The sequence below is a fragment of the Perognathus longimembris genome, chromosome 3 (assembly GCF_023159225.1).
Source record: "Perognathus longimembris pacificus isolate PPM17 chromosome 3, ASM2315922v1, whole genome shotgun sequence".
NCBI classification, from domain to species: Eukaryota; Metazoa; Chordata; class Mammalia; order Rodentia; family Heteromyidae; genus Perognathus; species Perognathus longimembris.
In genome coordinates, this window is record NC_063163.1 from 6,707,830 (window position 1) to 6,734,981 (window position 27,152).

At 37.8% G+C, this 27,152-nt stretch overlaps 1 protein-coding gene across 1 annotated transcript in view; it reads right to left on the reverse strand.

The window, feature by feature from the left end:
- Window positions 1–27,152, reverse strand: part of Itgbl1 (integrin subunit beta like 1) — a 173,606-nt gene that overhangs the window by 81,847 nt on the left and 64,607 nt on the right. Inside the window, exons 3-7 of the mRNA XM_048341127.1 lie at window positions 21,976–22,122; window positions 15,381–15,503; window positions 11,406–11,546; window positions 9,743–9,883; window positions 950–1,096 (exon numbers count right to left, since the gene is read on the reverse strand). Of these exons, the coding sequence (XP_048197084.1) occupies window positions 950–1,096; window positions 9,743–9,883; window positions 11,406–11,546; window positions 15,381–15,503; window positions 21,976–22,122 (699 nt within the window). The remainder of the gene's footprint in view (window positions 1–949; window positions 1,097–9,742; window positions 9,884–11,405; window positions 11,547–15,380; window positions 15,504–21,975; window positions 22,123–27,152) is intronic.

The window sequence follows — 27,152 nt, forward strand, 5'->3', positions numbered from 1 at the left end:
TAACATTGAAGAACCTTGCAAACACAATACCAAGCAAAAAACACCAGACAAAAGACTAGTTATATTATAATTCCATTTATCTGACATCTCCACCATAGACAACTCCACAGACTGAAATGTATTAGTGAAATCAGGGACTTGGAGATGGTAGAATCAGCACTGATACAAGGTACAAGGTTTCTTCCCTGGACTAATAAAAATGTCTAACATTAGTAGTTATGGTTGCGTAATTCTGAAACGATGTTGTTGTTGTTTTTTAAACTGAGTTTTCCAACCCTTCCTAAAGCTATTTTATATTTTGCAAAGCTCAATTAAAAATGCAACTTTTTAAAAGAAGATTGCAAAAAACAAATTAACTTTCTGATCTATCATTCAAGTAACATTTTTCTTTCTTGAACAAAATTTGTAATAACTCCAATTGCTAGTTTCCCTGTGAGCTATTTCATTATTAACTTTGTTATTCTCTTGCGAGAGGCGAATTTATTTCTTATTTTTATAAATCAGGAAGAAACCCTCAAGGTGAATTTTTCTTTCTCCTGAAGTGTGTACTTGGTCTGGTAGCCAAAGCCACTAGAGGCCACATTTTTTCTAAAATGACACAGCTTATCCATGCCTGTCTACTTACGTGATACTTTTTCAAAAACAATATCCCCCAAATAATGGTACTGAGTTTCATAAATGTCAGTGGACAATTAGATGACCTTATCCAGAATGCTTTAAACAAACACCCAAATTATACTTTAGGAAATGTAACCTTGAACTGAACAGAACTGAACTGGAGTTGAATAGACCTCAAAGCGAAAGCAGGCTGACAGAGGCGTTGGGGAGCAGAGACTCATCCTACAGATGGCGACACTCACCAGAAAGGGGCTAACTGGAAGACCGGAGCTGTCTTTTAGGTAAGGCACATGGGACCCGAGTTCAGGTAAATGTGACTCTGTGGACTTACCCCTTCCAGAGCAAGGCAGGTCAGAGGTCCCCTGACACTTTCTGGAACTTTCCTCTGCAGAGAGTGGGCAGGATCGTGGATGTTCACACTTCCTCCCAATCCAGCCGGCCTTGCAGTCACACCTTCCACAATTGCACTGCCCATGACCTTCACCATGAAAGGAGCAGAAGAGCATGCACATGAGAATAGCGGAGTCTGAAATCATTCATAGATTCAGTTTGAGACTGCATCTGAATCTCACACACAATGTAAAACATGAAGGCAAAGGCTTGCTTTTTACTCACATTTTTCAGTAACTGTTTTATGTGAATCAATCTTGAAAGGTAAGAAATGCACTACCTACACATAAATGAAATGGGTCAAATTCCAGATTAATTGTCTTCTGGACCCTAATAGGAGCATTCAAAGGATTTGGTGGTCAATTCACATGGAAAAAGGCCACAGGGAATAGGAAACAAAGAAAAAGCTCTTTCTAAGCAAAACTTTTCACTAACGAATCATTCAGTGGATCTGAATCTGTGGCAGTCCCACGACTATAGGAAAACTAGAAGCCAAAAATAACAAGAAAAAATTTAAAGTGTGAAGCATGATGCTTTATTAAGCATGCACATATTGTGACAAGGAGCTGATTTCCTTTTTCTCACCTGTGGGTATTAAGCTTTCCTAATATCATTTATTGGGAAGTCCATCCTTTATCCGTTGTGCATTTTTGATGCGTTTGTTGAACATTAGTTGACTATTTAGAAACAAGTTCATTTCTGGACATTTTTCTGTTGGTCTATCTGTCCGTTTTTATGCTAAAATGTTATTCTTTGAATAATTATAATTCTTTATGGTAATTGAAGCAGGTCATCATGATCCCACTACATTTTTTTTCATTTCTTTAATGTTAAAGTGATGTACAGAGGGGTAACATTTTCATACGTAAGGCGGTGCGTACGTTTCTTATCCAACTTGTACCTCCTCCACTACATTTTAATATTACTTTTCTGTGAAAAATGGCATGGAAATTTTGAAAGAGGTTTCATTTCACTTGTAGAGCACATTGAGTTTTACAGACATTTTGACAATAGTGATTTTTGGATCCGTAAACATAGGATACCTTTACATTTGTTTATGCTTTTAATTTCTTTCCTCAATAGCTATTGCTTTCAGTGTACAAACTTGTCACTCTTATATGCCTTTCTCTTTTGTCTTTCTTCCCCATGGTTTTACCCCTGTTATCACTGTAACTGACTTTGATACAATGGGTATTGTGTGTACCTTTATCGGAACTAGGGAAGGGGAACACCAAAATGGAGAGACAAAGGGTAAAAGGTGAAGCAATGCCACAGCAATACTTACAAAGCAATATTCTGTAAACCAACTGTACAAGTTGTGGTAGGGTGGGGAGGGCATCGGGGAGGAGGGAAGGTGGGAGAAAAAGGAAGGGAGAGGTAAAAAGTTTGATAAGAAATGTACTTACTGCCTTATTTACGTAACTGTAACCCCTCTGTACATTACTTTGACACTAAAAAGTAAATTTTAAAAAACTGTCTCTTTCTTGGTTAATTTCTCCCCAAATATATTATTTGTCACTATTCTCTTAATTTATTTGATAGATAATTTCTTGAAGCAAGATCTTATCTTCTGGAATCTCTACACTGTATTTCCATTTCCATTTACTACACACTTAGCCTAAAGCCTAAAGTTTGGAGTTCACAATTCTTACCAATATTTTGTATATAGTAAAAAAAAGTAATGAAATATGTAAGAGTCCTGGACCCACACACACAAAGTTTCTAAGGAAGTATCAGGAGAAATGGTATAATCAAGTTAAAAAATTGATTCTTTTCAAATATTAGGGTCAGCTCCTAGGTTCTGCTACCTACAGAGTGAAGCTAGTCAAATGACAACCTCTTTGAGAGTCAGTGTCTTCCATTTTAAACAGGACAGCATTCTTTTCTCACTTTTATGTGAAGTACCTTATATATTTTAATTGATACGCAAAAGTGAACTACTGTTCTTTTTAATACATTGGAGCCCATGCACGAAACCAAGAATGGTAATTTCAACTATGCTGTTTGTTTGCTTGTTTTGGTGGTAGGTGGAGGTCTTGATCTCAGGGTCTGAGCACTGAGCTCCTTTGCTCCTGGCAAGCACTCTACCACTTTGAGCCACCACTCCACTTCCAGTGATTTGTGTAGTTAATTAGAGATAACAGGGGCTTTTCATCCCAGGCTGGCTTCAAACCCCAATCCTCAGTCCTCAGCCTCCGGAGTAGCTACAATTACAGGTGCAAACCACCAGCACCTAGCCAACTAAATGTTTTTAAATTCATAATACATATGTAGATCCTTATCATTACAGATGCAAAACAGAAAAGCAGATTTCTATCAGTACTGCAAAAACTCATATGAATTCTAAAGAAAATGAAACCTCATGTTTTAAAAGTATGTCAATTACCATGGTAAACCATTAAAACCCATGCTAGAACATCATCAATAATAGAAACTACACATACACATAGGACGTTGAAAGTAGTTACAACTGTGATATAACAATTGTTTCCATAACATGGAGTTCATTTCACTTAGCATCATCTTATGTGTTCATAAGGGTGTAGCTATTGGGCCTTGTGATGCTCTGCTATGGCTTGCCTAAACCTGTACTAATTATTCCCAATAAGGGAGACCATAGAGTCCATGTTTCTTTGGGTCTGGCTCACTTCGCTTAGTATAACATTTTCCAAGTCCTTCCATTTCCTTACAAATGGAACAATGTCATTCTTTCTGATAGAGGCATAAAATTCCATTGTGTATATGTACCACATTTTCCTGATCCATTCGTCTATGGAGGGGCATCTGGGTTGGTTCCAGATTCTAGCTATGACAAATTGTGCTGCGATGAACATTGTTGTGCTGGTGGCATTACTGTGATTTTGTTTGTGGTCTTTTGGATAGATACCCCAAAGTGGGGCTGCTGGGTCATAGGGGAGTTCTATATTGAGCCTTCTGAGGAATCTCCATACTGCTTGCCAGAGTGGCTGAACCAGTTTACATTCCCACCAACAATGAAGTAGGGTTCCCTTTTGGCCACATCCCCTCCAACAGTTGTTATTATTAGTTTTCTTGATATATGACATTCTTGCTGGGGTGAGATGGAATCTCAATGTTGTTTTGATTTGCATTTCTTTTATGGCCAGTGATGTAGAGCATTTTTTCATATGTCTCTTGGCCATTCTCATTTCCTCATCAGAGAAGTTTCTTTGTAAGTCTTTAGCCCACTTGAGGAGGGGGCTATTGGTTCTTTGCAGTTTTGTTTTGGAAGAAGGTAATTTTTTTAGTTCTGCATATATTTTAGAGATGAGGCCTTTGTCTGTTGAATGTCCAGTAAAGATCTTCTCCCAGTCTGTGGGCTTTCTGTTTATCTTGCGAGCTATGTCCTTTGCCATGCAGAAGCTCTGCAGTTTGATGCAGTCCCATTTGTCCAACCTCCTGTGGTTGTACCTACACTATCTCTGTAATCTTATCTGAGTATATTGGAAACCGTGTTTACTGGTATTGGAAGTAGGAAATTCAAAGGGAATACCAAATTTGAGAGACACAGGGTAAAAAAAGAGAAACAACTACAAAAGCAATACTTGCAAAACTGTTTGGTGTAAGTGAACTGAACACCTGGGGGGGGGAGGGAAAGGGGGGGAGGGAGGGGGGCATGAGGGACAAGGTAACAAACAGTACAAGAAATGAATCCAATGCCTAACGTATGAAACTGTAACCTCTCTGTACATCAGTTTGATAATAAAAATTTGAAAGAAAAAAAAAAGAAAATTGCATTACATTAAAAACTGAAGAAAATGTCTATTTCTTCACTTGATTGTGCAAAATAATTTGATTTTGTTTTTTATAACTTGTAATAGTGTGTATAAATAGAATATATAATCATGTATGATATTCCTGTCCATTAACATTTTGGACCATTTTAATAAAAATGAATGCCTTAGGAAAAAAAACCCATGCTAAATAAGAATGGCCAAGAGACATATGAAAAAGTGCTCTACATCACTGGCCATAAAAGAAATGCAAATCAAAACAACATTGAGATTCCATCTCACCCCAATAAGAATGTCATATATCAAGAAAACTAACAATAACAATTGTTGGAGGGGATGTGGCCAAAAGGGAACCCTACTTCATTGTTGGTGGGAATGTAATCTGGTTCAGCCACCCTGGCAAGGAGTATGGAGATTCCTCAGAAGGCTAAATATAGAACTTCCCTATGACCCAGCAGCCCCACTTTTGGGTATCTATCCAAAAGACCACAAACAAAATCACAGTAATGCCACCAGCACAACAATGTTCATCGCAGCGCAATTTGTCATAGCTAGAATCTGGAACCAACCCAGATGCCCCTCCATAGACGAATGGATCAGGAAAATGTGGTACATATACACAATGGAATTTTATGCCTCTATCAGAAAGAATGACATTGCCCCATTTGTAAGGAAATGGAAGGACTTGGAAAAAATTATACTAAGTGAAGTGAGCCAGACCCAAAGAAACATGGACTCTATGGTCTCCCTTATTGGGAATAATTAGTACAGGTTTAGGCAAGTCATAGCAGAGCATCACAAGGCCCAATAGCTACACCCTTAAGAACACATAAGATGATGCTAAGTGAAATGAACTCCATGTTATGGAAACGATTGTTATATCACAGTTGTAACTACTTTCAATGTCCCATGTGTATCTGTAGCTTCTATTATTGATGATGTTCTTGTATCACCTTCCTGTGGTTGTACCTACACTATCTCTGTAATCTTATCTGAGTATATTGGAAACCGTGTATACTGGTATTGGAAGTAGGAAATTCAAAGGGAATACCAAAATTGAGAGACACAGGGAAAAAAAAGAGAAACAACTACAAAAGCAATACTTGCAAAACTGTTTGGTGTAAGTGAACTGAACACCTGGGGGGGGGGAGGGAAAGGGGGGGAGGGAGGGGGGCATGAGGGACAAGGTAACAAACAGTACAAGAAATGTATCCAATGCCTAACATGTGAAACTGTAACCTCTCTGTACATCAGTTTGATAATAAAAATTTGAAAAAAAATAAAACCCATGCTACTGGTATAATGTATATCATGCCAATTAAAATTTTCTTTCATTAAAGACTGGTTCCTTATATCAACATTCCCTGAGATTTGTAGATCTATCTTCTGAGTTTAAAGACATTCATCAATACACATCACAATACACATGCAGAAACTTCTCAGCCTTCATTAACCTGGCTCATTATGGGGCAAATCACAAATTTAGAGGTCAAAGTGGAGTAACACATTAGGGATCATTTAATGAAAATTATTTATCACATACTAAATTCAAATTAATGAATATTTATTTACTTCAATTTCTTTTGTGGACTTACTAGTTTCTCAATGCCAATAAAACATGTCAAAGAGGGAGGGAGAGAATGAGTTACTGAGTAGGGAAATAATAAGATGAAGAAAAGTTTAGGAATGAAAAAATCTACTTAACTTTAAAACCCTTTAGACTGGTCCAACATATATCAGTGTCTTTCATAAACAAACAATGAAAGGGCATAAGAAATCTTTGTCTTTCATTTACATGTGCTGCTATTTTTCTCAGCCTCATCTCAATTTAAATTTGTCTTTCAAATGGAGAGAACTAAAAGAATATTTTTTCACATAGATCTAAAATATAACACTTCCATGCTAGTTTGTCAAATCTGTGTATATTTTAAGCCTGTGGGAATTAATTTCATTGCTTCTAACAAGTATTCCTTACACTGTGTAGGCAGAAGATCAACAAAGTAGAGATGAAAGCTATAGAATGCTGTTGTCTATCTCTGGTCTCAAACATCAGAAAAATTAAAAATAAGAGAATTGCTTCCAAAAGATCTATGTGCAAGCACTGGCACGTGAATATGCTCCCCCCACCCACACACATGCACAATACTGGAAGATCACATAATAAGTAGCGCTGGCATAATCTGCCCACTAGAAATGGGACCGCAGTCCAATCTACAGCCTGTGAACAAGAAAGCTTTCTGCATGAGAAGCCAGCCAATGGAAATAGTGAGAAGGCAGCAGACTAACCTCTGACTGTTCTAGGGTGTGAACACCAAAGCATTCTTTATTTGCAATTATTGAGCTTTGTTAGTTAAATTATCTCAAATCTAGAATTATTAGTCCAGAACAAATTTAAGTGAGTCTATTCCGGAGAAACACACTTCTGCTGGAAATAATATTTCTTCTCTCTTTTTTTTTAATGATGTAGAATTTCCTGTGAATGGAAATCTGATATTTACAAGTTGCTGCTTACAAAATAACATGATGACCATCAATAGAGAAAAAAAATGTAGGGAATGATTAGATTTATCTGGTGTTTGTTATTTTTAGAGCGCTATTCAATATGTTGATTTTCTTTTCAAGACAATGCAGGCTGAATATACTTATTTCCCTTCAGTTTCTTTGTCCTAAATGCTTTGGTAGTCCACAAGGAATAATTACCCTACATTATATAGTTCTAGCAAATGATTCAATTTTCTAAACTAATGCAACATAAAGTCAAGAATGCCCTTACATTTTTATTGTTTTGGTAGGCAGGACAAGTTAAAGGAGCTAAAGGTCATACTGCAGCAAATGTTTCCAGTTATGAAATTTGGGGAAATAGACCAAGATTGGTAAGCAGCCACCAAGGATGAAGGCATTATTTCATGACCAGAAAGTAAATTGAGTGCAGCAAACAGAACAGTTGGTACAAAATGGGATGGCTGGCACCCCTGACCAATGTGTCTACACTTAAATAGCATCCACACTATCTCCTTGTGTGTATGTATGTGCTTATGTACATCTGTGTAAAGCAGTCTTGCTTGTTATTTATGAATAAGCAAGCACACATACACACATAGACATATACTGTATGGATGACATATACTGTAGATAATGAACCAGAAACAAAGAAACCTCATCAATTCAGAGTAGCCAGGTAATATACGTTAGTACAGTTATACCCTAGTACCCACACTGTACTAGTAACCAAATATGTATATTTAGGTGCAATGTGGATGGAATGGGAGTAAATAAAATGAGAATGTCAACTTAAGCACCAACTTAAACCAACCCTCCAGGAGATCTCCCTTGGAATTAAATAAGACGAATACTCTCAGGGTGGCATGAACAGGAGCTAAAAATAAAACCGCATTTCATCTGAGCTTTATTACATCCCAGGCTTGAGAGAATCGCTGGAGAATACTGATGTAGTTCGGTTCCTTCTGTCTCATAACACAAAGGCATTAACATACTCAATAATCAACTGCATGGCATTCTTCCTACAGACATCTTACAGTGGTAATTAGGAAACCTGTGAAGTCTAACCGCTCTCTAAGCATAAGATACAGAATCCCGCAGACTTAGTGAAGAAATCCTCCTGAGATTGGTGCCTACCCCAGATCCTCAAAATGTTCAGAAAAGATTAGTTTTAAAAGAAGTTTGGCCATAGAAGGATAGAAGAGAGCTCTTCCTCACCAAAACAGGTAAAACTGAACAGTCTTATTTGCATCCCTTGGAGACTGAATTCCCTGCATACTTAAGTGTTTTCAGATGCTACTTAATAGCAGGGTGAATTGTGTCAAGGTACTTAATTTACCTAAAAGTGTTTCCTTTTCTGTAAAAAATGTAGATAATCTCTACCTCCTTGTGTTAGTACAGAAATAAAATGAAATGAGGTGTTTGGAAAGAACACAGTCAGTCTGGCAGAGTGGGAGCTCAGTTCATGTGGATTTCTTCTTTCCTCAATTCCTCATCCTAAGTGTGGGAGACAGGCTGGGGAGGAGTGACCAGTTACACCCTCTTTAATCGATCCACAGTAAGATTACAATTATAGACCAGCATCTTATTGCTCAGACCACAGGCCATTGACCCAAGTTTCCTAGCATCTATGTCTTCACCACAATATGGGTGCCATATGTCAAGGGTGAAGCATTTTGTGGCTAGGTCTTCTCCTGACAGACTCCGTTAGCCAGGAAGCCATTTCTCACGGATTGCTTGCCTATCTTCCTGTGGGATCTCACGGGGGAGGGAAGAAATAAAATGTAAGGAAAAGGAAATCAGGGCAGAGAGGAGAGAAAGGGAATGGTTGAGGTGGAAAAGTCAGTTCCAGGAAGGAGTTGTGGAAGTCACTTCACTTGTTTAACGAACAGCTGTAGGTCTATGCCTAACTAGTGCACAGCAGCAAAGTGCAAAGGTGCTGAGCTATCATTACCCATTAATCTTCATCATTTCTTGGTCTTGAACTGTCATGAAAAGTAGTATTTTTGAATCACAGAGGTATTTACAACATCTTCTAAACTATTAATTGATATTAAATTCTAGATCATACCACAGTTTAATTTGCATATAACTCCTAATGAAGAGTTATTGCATAAAATCATCCCTAGGATCTGTATTATCTTAAAAGTTTGACAATATGTCACCACAGTGATCCTAATAGAAAACAGGTCTGACACCAGGTCTGCTACTTTTGTCTTCTCAGAGTTGAGTGGATATCAAGAGCTAGTAGCTCACTGATGAGCAATTAAAGACTGATTAATTCTGAGAGAGTGGGTAGGTTTCCATCCCCAGCCTTTGTCAAATGTCTTCATTCTCTGGAAGTTTCCTAGATCACTAGTAGTTAGTATGAGCACTAAAAATATCAAATGTTTTACACCGTGTCTCTAAGAATCAGAATGAGTCCTGCAAACAGGCTCATGCATATCTTATTATTGAAAAATAGGAATCAAGGACAAACTTACCTGAACAGAAGTCATCAGAATAACGGTCATAGACAGGCCTGCAGTCCCTCTCATCACATTCGCAAGTGTCCCCATGAATGTCACCCCAGTCTCCCGTGGGGTCAACGTCATGGCAAGAACATTCCCCACACACACACGTCCCTGGGTGGGAGAAAGTATGGTATAGGAGTCAAGAAAAAGTGACAAAGCAATTCACATGTGGTATTGTTTTCCTGTTGCTCCTTTAATATTTGGAAAAATCTAATATTCTAAAAAGAAGAGGAAAAAAACACCATCTGAAAGAGATAGAAGAGATTCCTCAGTAAACAAATGGAAGTTCTCAGTTAATCATGTGAGTCTGTAGGATGTACTGTTAGCAATCACTCTACTGGTTTCCTAAGTAAGTGCCATTTGTACTAAAAAATCAAATGGACAAAATAAAACCACAAAATAAGAACAAATTCTTCTTTGTTCCAAACACCAAAAAGAGAATTACTTAAATTAAAGAAAAAGAAGTAGAAATCTAAATAACTACATAAAAATCTGAAACTGGGGTTGAGACCAAAACATTATGGAGAGAAAACAGCTGAAACAAGTGTTTCCTATGCATGCAAAATGATGAACACTTCCACAAATATACAAGTAATCCTGAACAAGTTAAATATAAAGTTAAAGATACCTAAAATGAAATAGGCAAAGCTGAAAAACAATTTCATAAAGACTAATGATCGGCATGAAAAATATTAACTGCAGCCTTCCAATGCTATTAAGGACTGGGAATGAGAGATCTTTAAAACAATAATGAGGTAGAGTTATTCTGGATGTTAGATTGCCACAGATGACGGAGATGCTGGCATTGAGAGCTGCTAGGGATAGTGTGCCAACTCACAATATGTTCATTTTAGATATCTACTATTATTTGGAAGAACAAGTTTCTTCAATTAATGCATCTGAAAAAAAAAAGAATATTCATAGAAGTACCTGTTCTGGAATACAGGGCATGGTTTTATTTATGTTGTTATGTCCTACAAATGGAACCTGGGTTGTTGGTGTTGGAAAAGGAGCAAGAAATTAGTGTAGCACTGAACCATTTGTAACATGGACTCACAGTCATAAAGAGTAATAATTAGGGAATCATCTCAGTTTTCTTAAATTTGCTGAGACTCACTTTATAACCCAGAATATGGTTTATTTTGAAGACTATCCAGTAGGCTGCAGAGAATAATATGTAGACATTAAATTCATGAGCATTAATTTGACATTTGAGCCAAGCCTTTCCATTACTTACAATTAAGACATGAGAGTTTTCTGAATGCTCTCTGGATAATTAGATGCTCATGCTGTCTGTGGTTTTGTGAGTCAAGAGACATTTAGCAAAAGTATCTACAAGACTTGCCTTTTAGCTGCACTATGTCATTTCTGGATGGCTGCCAAAGAAATTCCTTGTGTTAACTACTTCCTCAGTGAAGCTTAAAGAATGACAACAACTTTCTTACCTTTCTGTTTTCTACTCCGTAATGTACAAGAAAAAGACCACTCTGGTATAGGTAATGCTGTGTTAGATCAAAGGAAATGTCTCTACAAGCTGCCTTCCTCCCACACTGAAGGAAACACGGAGAGGGGTGTTGCCAGTTAAGAGCTGTGTTTGTCTCCAATGGGGTAGAAACATGTATGAAGGACACACCTCTGTTGCTGCAGACTTGGCCATCTGGAGATGTGCATCTTCGCTTGCTTTCCCAGGGGGTGATGTCGCACTGGAATTCACATTTATCTCCATGCCAACCAGCCTGGCAGTAACAGTTTCCACAGTAACACTTCCCATGGCCTTTACCCAAAAGAATTTTATAGAGTGAAGAATAAAGCAACTTTTCAAAGCAGCATTAACTTTCTACCTCTTTGTGATCATAGGCACCTTTGAAAATAATATAAAGGCTCCATGTTCCTTACTTAAAATAAGCAAATTATATAGTTACCTCCCAAACCATCAGAGTTGAACTTATAACTACACGAGTCTACAAACAAAGCAAGCCAACATGCCGATGAGCTTGGCATACACAGGAAGCTGATTCAAATAGAAGTATTTTTAAAGAAATGACATGAATCACTGTGCAAGTCTATTACTCTACTCTCTCAATGTGTATATCAAACTCAAATATATACTGACCTTCACTCTAAGAGTATTTCTTGAGTTTAGAAATCAAAATTGTTTATTTAAAATCAACTACTCAGAAATCAATGGTGCATATTTACTTAGATACCCATTACCAATGACTGGTCCCTTTTTAAACTGGAAGGAATATTTCCTCATTTCATTCATCTGTGCCCCACAAGCTGCCATGCTCTACCATGCAGAGAAGAGGCTCCGCTAAATCAGTGTCTGGTCCTGATTTACACTATAAAATACTGAGAATACCATAGGACTTTGATCCCATTCTCATCCTGGCGCAAAGAAACTGTAAATGATACTCAGAAATACTCTTCATTTAGCGTCTAGATCCCACCTTTCGAACTCACCTCTCCACAACCTCTCATCTGTTCATTCCTGCATCTAATCAACCCATCCGTATTGAACTGTCACATACTTCATCCATTCATGTCTAGCCAGTTTCCCACAAATTTCCCAAAGTTATCATTTACCCTCAGATTCACTTCCTGTGCCCTCTCTTCGTAATAATTATGGCCACCAAAACATGAATGTCCTGTGCCTTTGAATTTTAGTCGAAATTTTCTGTTTTGTAGGCATTTGCGTTTTTATTTTTTACATTGATGACTAAAGTATTTGTTGTTCCAGCTGTCTTCTGCTGAAGCCATAATTCTGTGGAATTTTAAGAACCCACGGAAAAATGACTGTGGTTCCACTTTTCAATTGCTTAATGGCATATTTTCATTCTAACATTGTGGTACCGCTAAGCCAAGGTCAAGAGCATTAGCAGGGTCAGGTATCTAGTCTCCTACTCAACTCATGAGTTGATGAGACACATTCATGAGAGAGACAGACAGACAGATAGACAGACAAACAAAGAGAGGAGGAGTTATGGAGAAAAAATGAGACCCATGCACTCAGTGGCATTATTTCTGTCGAAATGAACTCCAACCGTATCACCCCTCACTAATTTCATAGACAATGATCATTTCTACAACAAATTTTTATTTTCAATTCTTTTTGTTTTATTTTTTTATTTTCAATTCTTATTATGAAATTAAAATTAATAGTTATTTTAAGCTTTGAAAGATCCCCAATGTGTATGCAGCATAATCGCATTCTAATGCCTGGCCACAAGCCTCAAGAAATTCAAGATTACACTAGAAAAAAGCATGCCTGGGCACTAGCTGCTTTTCTATGAGTCAGAATCCAAGAAACTCAATCAATTTCTTACACTGTAGAATTTATTACCTCTAGAGTTTTAGGATATATATGCACATATATATATATATACATGTATGTACATATACATACATGCATGTATATAAGTCCATAATGTAAACTATTATAAACCTATGCACTTCATACTCAAATTCTTTGTATATCTATAAGTTTAATTGAGAATTAGGGTGTTCCTAAGAAGCCATTAAAATAAAGATCAGCAAACAAATTAGGTGCATGTAAAACTAGTTATATGCAGATGTAAACAAATTAAACCTATATCCATAAAACTCACATGGAAAATGCTGTAATAAGAAACACTGGAACAATTAATGTAAAATATAAGTTTCAGGAAAACATTTTATGCAATATCCATAATACTGTTTTATGTAAACAGAGAGAGAAGAAAAATCTCCAGTGATGGACTGTACAATCATCTCTCAAGAGAGTGTTTTATGTGAACAACAAATGAAAAACTATGATTCTAGGCAGCGGGACCATCATGGAATGTTTCCTGGATACTGAAGTCTGTGGTCAGAGACCTTGTACCATCAAATTGCCTAAGCCCCAAACAAATGGAAACAATAAGTAAGAAGAATGAGAGTTAAACATTCCTGTTGTATTTTTCAAATTTTATGTTCCATACAAATGGAGTTTAGTGTGGTGGAGTGACTCAGAACACAACTGATACAAAGTGTGCTCCTTTTTAAAAAATATATGCAGCAATTGGAAGTGAAATCTCGAGTATAAATACATAATAATTTTGGATAGATTCATCTATTTGTTCTAGTTGTCTTGACTGATCCATTTAGCAGAAAATAATGAGCAGCATCTAGCTGAGGTTACTGGCTCAGGAGAGAGAGAGAGAGAGAGAGAGAGAGTGTTATGTCTTTAGGTCCTGGGTGCTATCCCTTAGTACTCTTGCATGAGGCTGGTACCCTACCACTTGAGCCACAGCTCCATTTCCAGCTATTCCGTAGTTTATTGGAGATAAGAATCTCACAGACTTCCCTGACTGACTGGATTTGAATCATGATCCTCAGATCTCAACCTCCAGACCAGCTAGGATTATAGCATGAGCCACTGCTCTGGGGAAGTGATTGTTTTATGTGTGTACTATTTTATACTAGTATATTGTTCAACCAGGAGGCATGGAAGAATGAACAGGCTAGTTTAAAGCAAGAGAATCCATACAACTCCACTACAGGAAGCAAGGTAGAACAAAGAGTAGCTGATAAGATCCTAGTTACACTTCGTCCCTACTTGTCTGTTAGTGATCTTTGTTTCTGTTTGTCCCCGATCTTCCTCAGGAAAATACTTCTCTAAGACCACTATTTCTGTATGCAAGATAAATTGCCATGGACAAGGTAATCCTTTTGTTCAATATTAGCAGAGAAAAATTGGCATAGATAAAACAATTCTTACTGTATCCTATGTTCATTTTGCTGTAGCAGTAAAAGCTGCAAATGGGAATTCTGAGCAAGGATTTAGGGACAGAGAAGGAAACTACAGGTGGTGAAGAAGGGCTCTCAGAGAACTCTAAATCCAAATCCCTGGTGGAGTTCTGAACAGTAAGGACGAAGAACATACTCTTTAGTGTCATATAGTATGAGTGCCATTCACTGCAATTGGTCAAGGGTCCTAAGTAAAATGCATAAGATGGTCCTAGGTAAACTGCCTAAGATACCCAAGTTTCAGCAGCTACATCTTCCTGTGTATATAAAATTCTACAATAATTCTTACCCTAGAGCACATGTCAGATACAATCCAATCAGTGTAAAGCACTAATTATGGTATCTAACAGCAGGAAACATGCAAGAACTGGTACAATAGAAAAACAGATTAAGTAACTGTGATGCATAGAAACAGAAAAGGTCATGAGAAGTGGAGGCAAGTAAACTTGAGGATAATAATTACATTAGACTCCAACGTCCCCAGTAGACAAAGCTTATGGTTTACAAAGAGAATCAAATTCAAACATATGGTTAAGAGATAGGGAGACAACTTAGAAAAACACTGGCTAAAGTAAGCCACAAAGATGGCATCTCAGTAGCGCTAACTCTAAAGCTATGTTATTGGCTTGTTTCAATGTGGTTGAGCCTTTCTTCCAGGGACAGTTTGGTTTGACATTCAAAATGAATCATTTCACATTCTCTAGAAATGAAGTGTTTCTCCAATAAGCACAGGTTCAAACTAAATGAGTTCACCCAAACAGAAACTTTTATATAGATTAAAGTAAAGTGAAATAAGTGAAAAAAGCATATAATTATTCATTTCCACTGTTATTATACATACCTCCACAAATTTCTTCTGTTTCATCATCTATGCATTCTCTATCATCACATTCACAAAATTTACCATAAACGAGTCCATTTCCATCTGAATTATCACACTTACATCGGCCACAGTGACATGTACCTAGACCATTGAAATAGAGAGAAAATTGATGCATGGATATAAACCACAATTAATTAAATTTTCTCATTTCTTTTAAGAGGATCGACAATTCAGGCCCATTTAAAATTCTAATTATGTACTTCTGTTGGTATGATGAGATAGAGGAAAATCCACTCCTGTTTTTAGATTATTGAGGCCTGGCAATTATATTGACCTCTGATAGTTTAATGAATGTAAATGTGACCTCCTTGGGTGCTGAACCACTTCCCACATGTCCCTCCAAGCGATGCACGAATGAATATCTTCTGATTGCACCTGGGTCTGAAGAGAACTAAAGCAGAAAATTCTAAGCTTGTGGGTAAGTAACCTTGCTTATCTCCCCCACCAGTATTTATTCATTGCTTTGCACAGTGTTTGAACATACTATTTATATAATAAATATTTGTGGAAATATTTCATTAGTAAATGAATAAATGAAAAAAATCATAAGCCCCTGATAATCTCAAATGCCCAGTATTAACCGATATCCTTGTTCTAAAAGGACCACGGTAGGTTTGCTTAGGCAAAGGTTCCGAATTTCAAGGCAGCTTAGAGGGACACAGCAACTCTGAGGTCATGTTGTCTACTACCACAGCCACATATTAATCAAAGTCTGAAGGTTTAGCTACGTCCCACAAGAGTGATTTCACTGACAGGCATATAGCATGCTAATGATATGGAGAGCTAGATGTTTACTTGAGGAAATTGTTCTTTAATATATATTCTTTTCAATGTTTAGTTAATATAGCAATCCTCACATAAAAAGATTTTTATCTGCCATCAAACACCACTCTAGATTCAGGAATCTAATATGAGATCAAGTCAACCATAACCTTCCTTTCAGCATTTATATGAGTAGAAACAAACGTGCTAAAATACATAGGGAAGTGAAAAGTGTCGCAAAAGCATATAACAAGTGGAGATGACTGAGACCTAGAGGTCAAAGGGCACCCACAAGGAAATAGCTGAGAAAAAAGAATCAGGCGAACAGCACCTAACTTCCCTTGTCTCCCCCAGAAATAGTAACTCAGAAAAGTGAGATGGAGAGAATCAATTCCAGCAAGAGAAAATAGCACAAATTCAGTGAGAGATGAAAGAATGGATCGAGTCAAAGAGGGCTGAGAAAGTGGACAGTGACATGAAATGTTTAAGACAAAGGGGCAGTTTTGGAAGTTTTCTGTGTCACGTGAACGATATCTAAGTTTGCTGCAAGACTGGAAAGCCACAGAAGTGTTCTCAGCAAGGGGTCACGATACCAGGGTGCCCCAGCTGTTACATAAACAAAGAACTGATGAGAATCAAAGTGGATGTAAGAAAAATGAGTCAAAAGACTCCTACATTTGTCCTCAGGAAAGAAGATAGAGAGGCTCTGTGAATGATGGCACTGGGTTTAGTCAACGCAAACATTTTCAGGAACATTTTCACAAGAAAGAACAGACAGCATTTGGTGACTAATTGGGTGTGAGAAATGAAGAATGGGGCCGCACCAAAGACCATACTTTTCTAGAGTGACAGGATACTAGCAATTCTGTTTGGAGAACACTGGGAATAGAAAGGTTTAGGATGAAGGCAGACTTGTGGTCAGACTCAGTTTTTAACTCTCACCATCTGTGCATTTTTGAGATTGTGGCTACTTTTCATCTTTTCTTCTCACATTCCAATCTGCAACTAATCTCTGCTCATACTTTGGCTGCCAGGACCATGTGGGAATTTACCATCCGGTTACCTTTCTGAGCACACTGCCATGGAGAGTCTACAAGAGGCATTCAGGAAAGGTGGGATTATTTTTCTTCTACTAAGATATTAAGTATATTCATTATATTTTAAATACTTTTTGTCTTGATTTACCCTATGCTCAGGGACCCTAACAATGTTCTCCTTACAGTGCCTTCTATGTTATTCAGATTGCTTGAAATTTGCTTCATTTTGAAAGTCTTTCTCTTACAGGTACCTATAAATGATGGATTTGACAAAACTTGAGTTTGTTATTTTCAATCTTGAGAATGAATAGTCATGTAATTTTTTAATTAAAATTGAGAACTTTTTTTTTTTGCCAGTTCTGGGGCTTGAGACTCAGGGCCTGTCCATGGCTTCTTTTTGCTCAAGGCTAGCACTCTACCCCTGGCTTTTTCTGTTTATGTGGTGCCGAAGAATCGAACCCAGGGCTTCATGCATGCAAGGCTAGCACTCTACTGCTATGCCACATTCCCAGCCCGAAACTTGAGAAGTATTTAAATTCATAAATGTCATCTGAAATCCAGTGTTTTGAGTCCTACTATTGCTTCATCAACTTTTTCTCAATATCACCCTTTCTTATTTTCACGTCTCATTCTGTCTGTCTTTCACCTATATATCTTGACATTTAACTTCCACAGGACCTATGGTCTTAGCAAAGAGCTATAGGAGATAATAATACGAAGAAAACTAGTTAAACCACAGATTACAAGAATAATATAAATACTATAAGTGTACACATATCCATATGCAGAATGGGTATGTGTTTATAAATACCCATGCATATACATGTGCATTTTAAACCATATATATATGTATAATACATATTGAATATATGTGTAAAAGCAGAAGATAGATATATAAAAGTAATACAGTGAATTTTTGGCAAATTATGTATAGAAATGATAAACCTCAGTGTGAAAAGGAAAATCATAGGGAAGGAGTAATTTCCTGAGTTGGTATATCAGACATAGGGTAGAATTCCAAGTGGAAAGGAAGAAATGTTTTGCTCCTGAAGAAAAGGGCTACGTAAGGAATAAGGAAGGTGTATGAAAAAAACTGTGAAGAGTCTGGCTTGAATTTGAATTTGTAGAAAGGGTAAGCTGAATGTGATCAAGAATATTGATTAACCAGAGGCTCACACCTGTAATCCTAGCTTTGCAGAAGGCTGAGCTCTGGAGCATCGTAGATTGAAGCAAGTCCAGGCAAAAATAAAAACTCCACAAAACTCTATACTCTACTGACATACCATAAAGTCAGGACTGGAGCAGGTGGCTCAAATGGTAGAGTATCAGCACAAAGCAAACCTTTCAAGAGAGAGTATGAGGCCCTGAATTCAAGTGCTGATTCCAACAAACACACACACACACACACACACACACACACACACACACACACAGCACAGCACATTGGTTAATGATTTTAGATATTTCATGGGAATCCAAGAGTCTGCTCTGATTTAGAAGCAGAGGAACTCGGTTGGAGCTGTGTACACAGAAGTTGCAGGGAAAACAATGTCTGTAAAGATGGGAAGGAACAGAGCCTTCCTCCAAATTCTACAACTCCTCACTGACGTCGCCCACTGGCGGACTTGCTCTCAGCGGCACGTGTGAGCCATTTCTGGCTAGTGTGGGAAGTTTACAACAGCCAGAGACTTCCTGTCTCACCATTCAGCGGAATTCACAACTGAGCCTCTGAGGCAGGGCATATGGGAGCCCAGGCAAAAGCGCCAGACTCCTGCGCTCATGGTGTGTCATGCTGAGGCTCTTGCTTGGTTGCCAATCAACTCACTCTCTACAACTCATCTTCTGAGTTACACTGGTTATTTTAGCTCTGCTTTTTCATGCTGCCTAATATAGCCAGCTCTTTCTAGGATGATTTACCAAACTTGAACAGCAGTCAGATTCATGTGCCAAGGCACTGAAACACTGAAGCCTCTCCTTGACGGTTACCCTGTCACCTTTCAATGCCCCTTAGGGAGTTAGCTTCATCCCCACTTCATCTTACCCCACCTTATGCACTTTTACTACCTATTCCCTTCAGCTCCAAGCTGCTTCCACAGAAACCCATTGTAATAAGGAAAGACCAGACAGAACCTGTAGGCTAAAACAATTGAAAAAGAGTGATCCCGAACTAGGATAGTGCAGGGAGACGTTAGAATAGTAATAGCATGAGATTGCCAAAGTGGATATCAGTGGCTCAGACACTGAAATGAGAAAGAAATGATGGAACATTCAGTATATATTTACTTTTGGCCAAGAAATCATACTCCTGAATGTGCAAATCTAAAGATATCAGGCTGCAGATGATGGAAATTGCTATGTACAGTTTCAAAATACAGGAAATTCTCATTGCCTAAGCATAGAGATTGATAGAATGAATGATATCCATACATAAAATTCAGTACTATGCTTTCTTAAAAAAGGATAAAAGTATGGCTCGGAATGGATAAGAAATGAATAATGTTAGTGGTAAACACAGACATCAAAAGTCAAGTGATACCACTCAGGGGTGGGGGGGATAACAAAATACCGATACACAATTTACTTTCACAAAGGAAAACAGACCAAGCAGAGAGCAACAAAATGAAATACCTATAATGCTGACAGCAAATAGGGTGCAAGGATTCTTTTTAACCAATGGGATGATAATTCCCCAAGTATGTAATTTTACATATATTGAGTCTTACAATCTTTTCTGTATCTGCATTAATAATGAAAAAGAAGGAAGGAGAAAAGCCTAAAACCAACAGCAATCTAAAAAAATCAACTCCATTACGTGTCCAATGAGTACCATAACCATCAGAAGGAATGTAACAGGAATATAGCATTTGGCCATCTATCCTAATTTTAGGGCCCCTTAGAGTGGGGTGAAGATGGGAAGAGGTGGACTGGAGACAAATTCTAGTCTTTTGAGATAGATTTGTTTTTATAGAGTTGTGCATGGAGCCAGTCTAAAAACAATTTTAGATGCAATACAAGATTGAGAAAATAAATACATATATGGATGATCTCAGAATTATCAGGCAAGTCCAAAGTGAGCAACATTTTACTTTAAAAAAAAAAGAGACAAGGAAGTCATTTTCCATTGTCAGTACTATAAAACAGAAATCCCTAGATTAGATCATCTAAAGGGAAAAGTTATCATATAGGACATTCTTGATTCTACCAGTAAAACTGAATTATGGATGTCAGACTGCAGAAAAGTATTTATCATCATCTTAAAAAGACAGACAGTGGCAGATATCTTAAAATGTGTTTGGTATCTGATCAAACATGTTTTATCATTTATCCAAATTTTTCTGTGCATTTTCCCTTTAAGATGTGTCAATAAGGTGAATCACAATCCTTAACATTAAATCATTTCAGGTTTGTTGGATTAGCCCTTCTTTAGTTATAGCACTTTTTTTTAATACCTCAATTTTAGTGTCAATAATAAAAGTAAAGTCAATAATTAAAAAAAAAAAAAACAGAGAACTCAAGTCCAAAATAAAATTCAAGCCTTATCACTGAGTAGATCTGCAAAGAAAGAGGTCTTTCAAGATTACAAAGGGCTACAGGATGGGATGTCTATGTATGCGTTTATACATGTGCCCTGGTATCCATGAGTGTTGTGAATTAGAGGGAAAAAAAATCTACTGATGAAGGAAAAGACTGAAGAGAAATGAGGAGAATATCCTGAAGAAAGAAAATGACCCCGCTGCTCAGACCACTGGCCCTGTCACTTGACAGATCTTGCCACGCCTTGCTATGGGTACGTACCTGATAGCTACTAGTCAGACACCACTGCGGACTTTAGTCCACACCACGCAATGAAAGACTGTGGCAAGGTCCTAGTTCTGATTGCAAAAGGGACCTCCCAGTGAGGCCTCTCTTCAGCAGGAAGAGATTGGGCCACAGAGTCAAGCCCTTGCCTTCAGCACACCCAGCAATCTGCGTCACTCAGGGAGCTCAAAACCCCACAAAGTCCAGCACACTTGGAGTGGAATTTAGGGTAAGGCATGAGCTTTGACATTTTATTACTTTCCCCTTCGGGGCCACAAGTCCAATCATGGCCGAGGAAAGCCTACTTTTCGGTTCAGTGTTCCCAAATGTTAAGACTGTTTCATTAAAGTAACATTGCCTGAATACCACTGATAATTAAAGTACAGCTGTTTCGCTTTATATTGTTGTGCTAATTAATTTCAGCAATTTCTCTATAATTTTAAAGTATTTCTAAGCAGCTTGTACAAAATACCCAAATATTTTAGTCAAACAAAGTATTTTGTTGTCACTTATATTTCTCAATGAGCTTCAGATTCCATACATCTGAAACTTCAATCAAATTAGAAAGAGCTGCTTTTATTTGATGCTGAGGTATAAATTGAAAGAACCATTGATCTTTGACAGAAAATAATTCAGTTAGTTAATAAACCCTCTTTAAAAAGATTTGATCTTGCATTCAAAAATCATAAATTCCCATTTGCACAAATGTCGTCAAGTGCTGTTCTCAGGCATCTTCTGCTCCAAAGATGCATTTGAAACAGCTGGAGAATATCAGAGTTGCGAGTCTCAGCAAGATCATATTTTTCCCTATTTGTTTATCTGAATTCCATTTCTAAAAATTATACTCAAAAAGCAGTCCCACTCGAGTTTCCACATTTCCCCAGCCTACGTATTTCCATCAAGAAAACCCACAATTTTGATTTCACTTAGGAATATTTTTAGGACATGGTTCTTACCTGCATTCGAGCAGATGATGTCTTGAGAATTCTTGCACATTTGGTTGCTTTTTTTCCTTGTCAGCTCACAATTCGTCGGGTACTGGCATGCATCCCCAGACCAGCCAAGGTCACATTTGCATCTCCCACAGTCACAAGTGCCGTGGCCTGTGGAGCACACAGCATTCCAATTGTTTATCGAGGAGACAAAAATATTACAAGAAAAAAACTTATGGGTGGTATTGGTTCAAAATGGGATTTCACGGGCTTTGATCTTAAAGTGACTGCCAGGTATTGCTATTCTACATACTATAATGTGTAGAATTTTAATCAACAACCAGTTTTGATCAATAATTACATAAATGTTAACTTACATAGACATCCGGATAATTCATCAGGAATCTATTGGGTCAGAGGATCAAAAACTCCTCAGTAATAAAAAAAAAATCCACCTGCCACAAGTATTTGAGACAAAATACCACTAGAAATTAGTTCTATTTAACTATACTTTATAGGACATAGAACCCCAACCTCAGAAATGGGAATCTTACATGAAACTGTACCTAATTAAGTATGGGCTTCCTATTTACTTTAATTAAATATGTGATGATATTTTATGGAAATACTAATTACTGCCCATAGGCTAAGACTGATACAAAAGTAGGAATATCTTTTGTTTCTTAAGGAGGAAATTTGGTTCCAGAGTCAAAATCCTAAGAGCCATAACCATGTGTTTGCATAAGATTGACCAGATAGCTTCAATGTTCTCACCCGTAAGTTTTAAGCAATGAGATTTAAACAGTTACGAACACCACCTTCATTAAACCATACTTGACTAAGGCTCATGAATGCTTTTTCAGGTGCCACAATAGTTTGCCACAAGTACAAAACACATACAGTACTTGTCTCTTTTTGAAGAACCTACAAACTTCAAAGTCAAGGCCGGCATACACAGAAACTGGAGTTGTCACTAGTCTGCCGTGTTTTGTGCTTCCTGTTGAACTGATAAATATGGTCTAGGCCTTTTAGGAGGAGGACAAGAAACTTTTAGGACTCCTTTACCTCCTAGGCCTTGAAAGTTGAGCTGAGTTCGGATGGGTTGTACGAGCCCGTTGTTATGTGCTCAAGACAGTAGTAATACTGTGTCTTGCTGTCTGAAGTTCGTAAGCCCCATAGGATAGAATCCTTTATCTAGTGACAACCATTGACTGATGTCACAGCCCAAATCCCTATGCTGAGGTCAGGGTGGACATTGGGAACACATGACTCCAAGGCTGCCTGTTTGGGCATGTGCAACAGAACCTGACTCTGTGATTGGCTCAATTTTCCATGTCCTCTTCCTAAGGCCCCATCCAGTAAATGTTTCTCTTCCTATTAATTTGTCAAATTCATTATTCAAATGTACAAACAACACTTTTTTTTGGAAACGCCTTAATTAAATTCAATATACTCACTGCATACTTCTCTGCAAGACCGTATCCATTTGCTTTCTGCGTGGCCTCACATGATGTTTTCAGTCTTGGCCAATTTAGTGTCCCTTTATGAAACCCAAGTGGTTTCATTTGCCAACCATCTAGTCTATGTCAAGTGGGCTAAAGACTTATAGACTTCTCTGATGAGGAAATGAGAATGGCCAAGAGACATATGAAAAAGTGCTCTACATCACTGGCCATAAAAGAAATGCAAATCAAAACAACATTGAGTTTCCATCTCACCCCAGTAAGAATGTCATATATCAAGAAAACTAACAATAACAATTGTTGGAGGGGATGTGGCCAAAAGGGAACCCTACTTCATTGTTGGTGGGAATGTAAAGTGGTTCAGCCACTCTGGCAAGCAGTATGGAGATTCCTCAGAAGGCTAAATATAGAACTCCCCTATGACCCAGCAACCCCACTTTTGGGTATCTATCCAAAAAACCACAAACAAAATCACAGTAAAGCCACCAGCACAACAATGTTCATCGCAGCACAATTTGTCATAGCTAGAATCTGGAACCAACCCAGATGCCCCTCTGTAGACGAATGGATCAGGAAAATGTGGTACATATACACAATGGAATTTTATGCCTCTATCAGAAAGAATGACATTGCCCCATTCATAAGGAAATGGAAGAACTTGGAAAAAATTATACTAAATGAAGTGATCCAGACCCAAAGAAACATGGACTCTATGGTCTCCCTTATTGGGAATAATTAGCACAGGTTTAGGCAAGTCACAGCAGAGGATTACAAGAGCCCAATAGCTATACCCTTATGATCACATAAGATGATGCTAAGTGAAATGAACTCCATGTTACGGAAACGATTGTTATATCACAGTTGTAACTACTTTCAACGTCCCATGTGTATCTGTAGCTTCTACTATTGATGATGTTCTTGTATCACCTTCCTGTGGTTGTATCTACACTATCTCTGTAATCTTATCTGAGTATATTGGAAACCGTGTATACTGGTATTACAACTAAAAAATTGAAAGGGAATACCAAAATCGAGAGACACAGGGTAAAAAAAGACAAACAACTACAAAAGCAATCCTTGCAAAACTGTTTGGTGTAAGTGAACTGAACACCTCATGGGGGGAAAGGGAAATGGTGAGGAGAGAGGGGGGTATGAGGGACAAGGTAACAAACAGTACAAGAAATGAATCCAATGCCTAATGTATCAAACTGTAACCTCTCTGTACATCAGTTTGATAATAAAAATTTGAAAAAAAATATAGTCCTGAAGAAAAAAAAAAGAAGTGTCAATCCACAATCTTGAAGCAGCCATGCCTCTTTCCATAAATTAAGTACCCTGAGAACTATGCTGACTCACTCTCTATTATATTAATATTACTGTCTTAGATTGGATCCCTTGGTGTGACATAATGAGATGGCTCCTTGTCAATAGCAAAGAACACGAATTATTTTGAAGATAAATCATCATGGCATTTGTGATTTGGTACATGGGATGTTTTTAAGAACGTTTCTTTCACATGAGAACAGTCTCATGTTTATATTATAATCAAGGAAAGATATAATGAAGCCGTGTCAAAGTTTCATGAAATTTTTGTAGGTCAAACACAGCAAGGTTTAAAGAGGGAAGGGATTACAAGTAGAGAGAACACAGGAAATATGTATATATAGGGAAAGATCCATCCATCTGGGGCTGAGGATATGGCCTAGTGGCAAGAGTGCTTGCCTTGTGTACATGAGGCCCTGGGTTCAATTCCCCAGCACCACATATACAGAAAACGGCCAGAAGTGGCGCTGTGGCTCAAGTGGCAGAGTGCTAGCCTTGAGCAAAAAGAAGCCCGGGACAGTGCTCAGGCCCTGAGTCCAAGCCCCAGGACTGGCAAAAAAAAAAAAAAAAAAAGATCCATCCATCCCAAGTTGACCCAGTCAGGCACCAGCAGAATCACTGCAGAGATAACAACGTAAGATACAGTACTGATGAAGTAGCGTAGTCCCCTATTTCAGCGTGGATAGCGTCTTTAGAGAGTACGGAAGTCTAGCTATAAAGACATGCATGCAGGTAGAATCCCATGCTTTGGAGAAGGCAGAGGTCTGGGCAATATGTCTACAGCCTAGGAAGAACAGATCTTGCCATACACCACAGAAGGTCAGGAGAAAGGCCTGGATCAATCCTTCTCAACTCTCACAAGGAACCCATCCTGCCAGCACCTTGGTATCTATCTCTCCCAAGAACCGTGAAACAAAGATCTCTGCATCGCAAAAGATCCACATTGTGGCAATTTGCTACCGCATCCATAGTAAACTATTACTATTATCCCTAGTAAACTATCCAGTAAACTGAAATGAAATGTAAATGCGAACGATGGGGAAATGGAGAGATGTCATTTGCTACTCATTGATCCTTTCAGCAGATCATGATCCCGGTGATGAAAGATGACTCTGTAAATTGTGTCTGAAGTTTCCCTGCATCGTGGTGGAATTATTAATTCTGATCTCATTGGAAAGTAAGTACTTTTGAACAAAAAGTATCTATTTTCTTTGTAAATTTGTGCCTGTAGTCAACAGGAAAAAGTGCAAATGAAATTTTTTTTTAAATATTTAAAAACTCATTTCTTAGGCAATCACTGGGAAAAACAAACAAACAAAAAAACCCCAAAACTCACTGGCATAGCTTATAGTCAATCACTTAGCATTGTGCCCTTCTCCAAACCATGTTTTCCAAATACAAGAACACTTTTATCTGAAAAGAAAGGCAGGCTTTTCTTACCAACTCTGCTTTATTACTATCCTTGGTGTCTTCCCCTGCAGAGTTTACAAAATTATGACTGGGAAATAGGTTTATAATAGAAAAAAGGTTTGTTTTTGATGACTGTGAATTGAGTTAAGACTCTGTGGTGAGGAAATCAAAGGCCATAAATTGATCATAATTGCCTTATGATCAACCAGTTTTTAGGGTATCAGTCCTTTTGAATGTTATTTTCCCCATATCCAACTAGAAAAAAGTAGGTGGTAACAATGTAGTTTTAGTCTTCCTTCCCAGTTTACAAATGAACTAACATTTGTGTTAATTTTATGTTAAGTCTTCTATGTGGAATGACTGCTTTTACTAATTATAAGTGCCTAGGGAACTTCTACCATAAACTGTTACAAAGTGAGCGAGCAGTTAGTGAAAGTTATTGACAGCTTGGTCTTCCTTAAAAAAAAAAAAGAAATCAATCTCTGGCATGGAGAAAAGAATTTCAAAGCATAATTGTTTCTATAATACAAAATCAGCCATGAGAAAAATATATTTCTGTAGTTTGGCTTGGAGACTACCTGTAATTCATTACTACTCTTACTTCAAACTTGTTAATCACTTTGGAAGTTTTTCACAGAATTTCAAAAATGATTTACAGACAATGTTATAAATGTATTGTTGCCTTGGATTCCCTTTTTAAAAATTTAAAAACCTGGATCAGTAGACAGAAAAATTAAATTGGGAATAGAGCCATACGGCCAAGCAATACGTTTTTGGATATGGCACTCTGTCACTGTATTCTGATCCTCCTACCTTCTTTCCTAAGGTAAAATCTAGACATAATTCATCACGTTGATCAACCAAGTCGAATTCTTAGACATATCACATAAATGGGTAAAAGAGAGGAAACTACCCTCAGGAGTCCACAGTCCACCCTGGTGATCGGAAAAGAAAGGTTGCCCTAGTAACCAATGCACTTGGTTGTTTAGAAATGATAGAAACAAA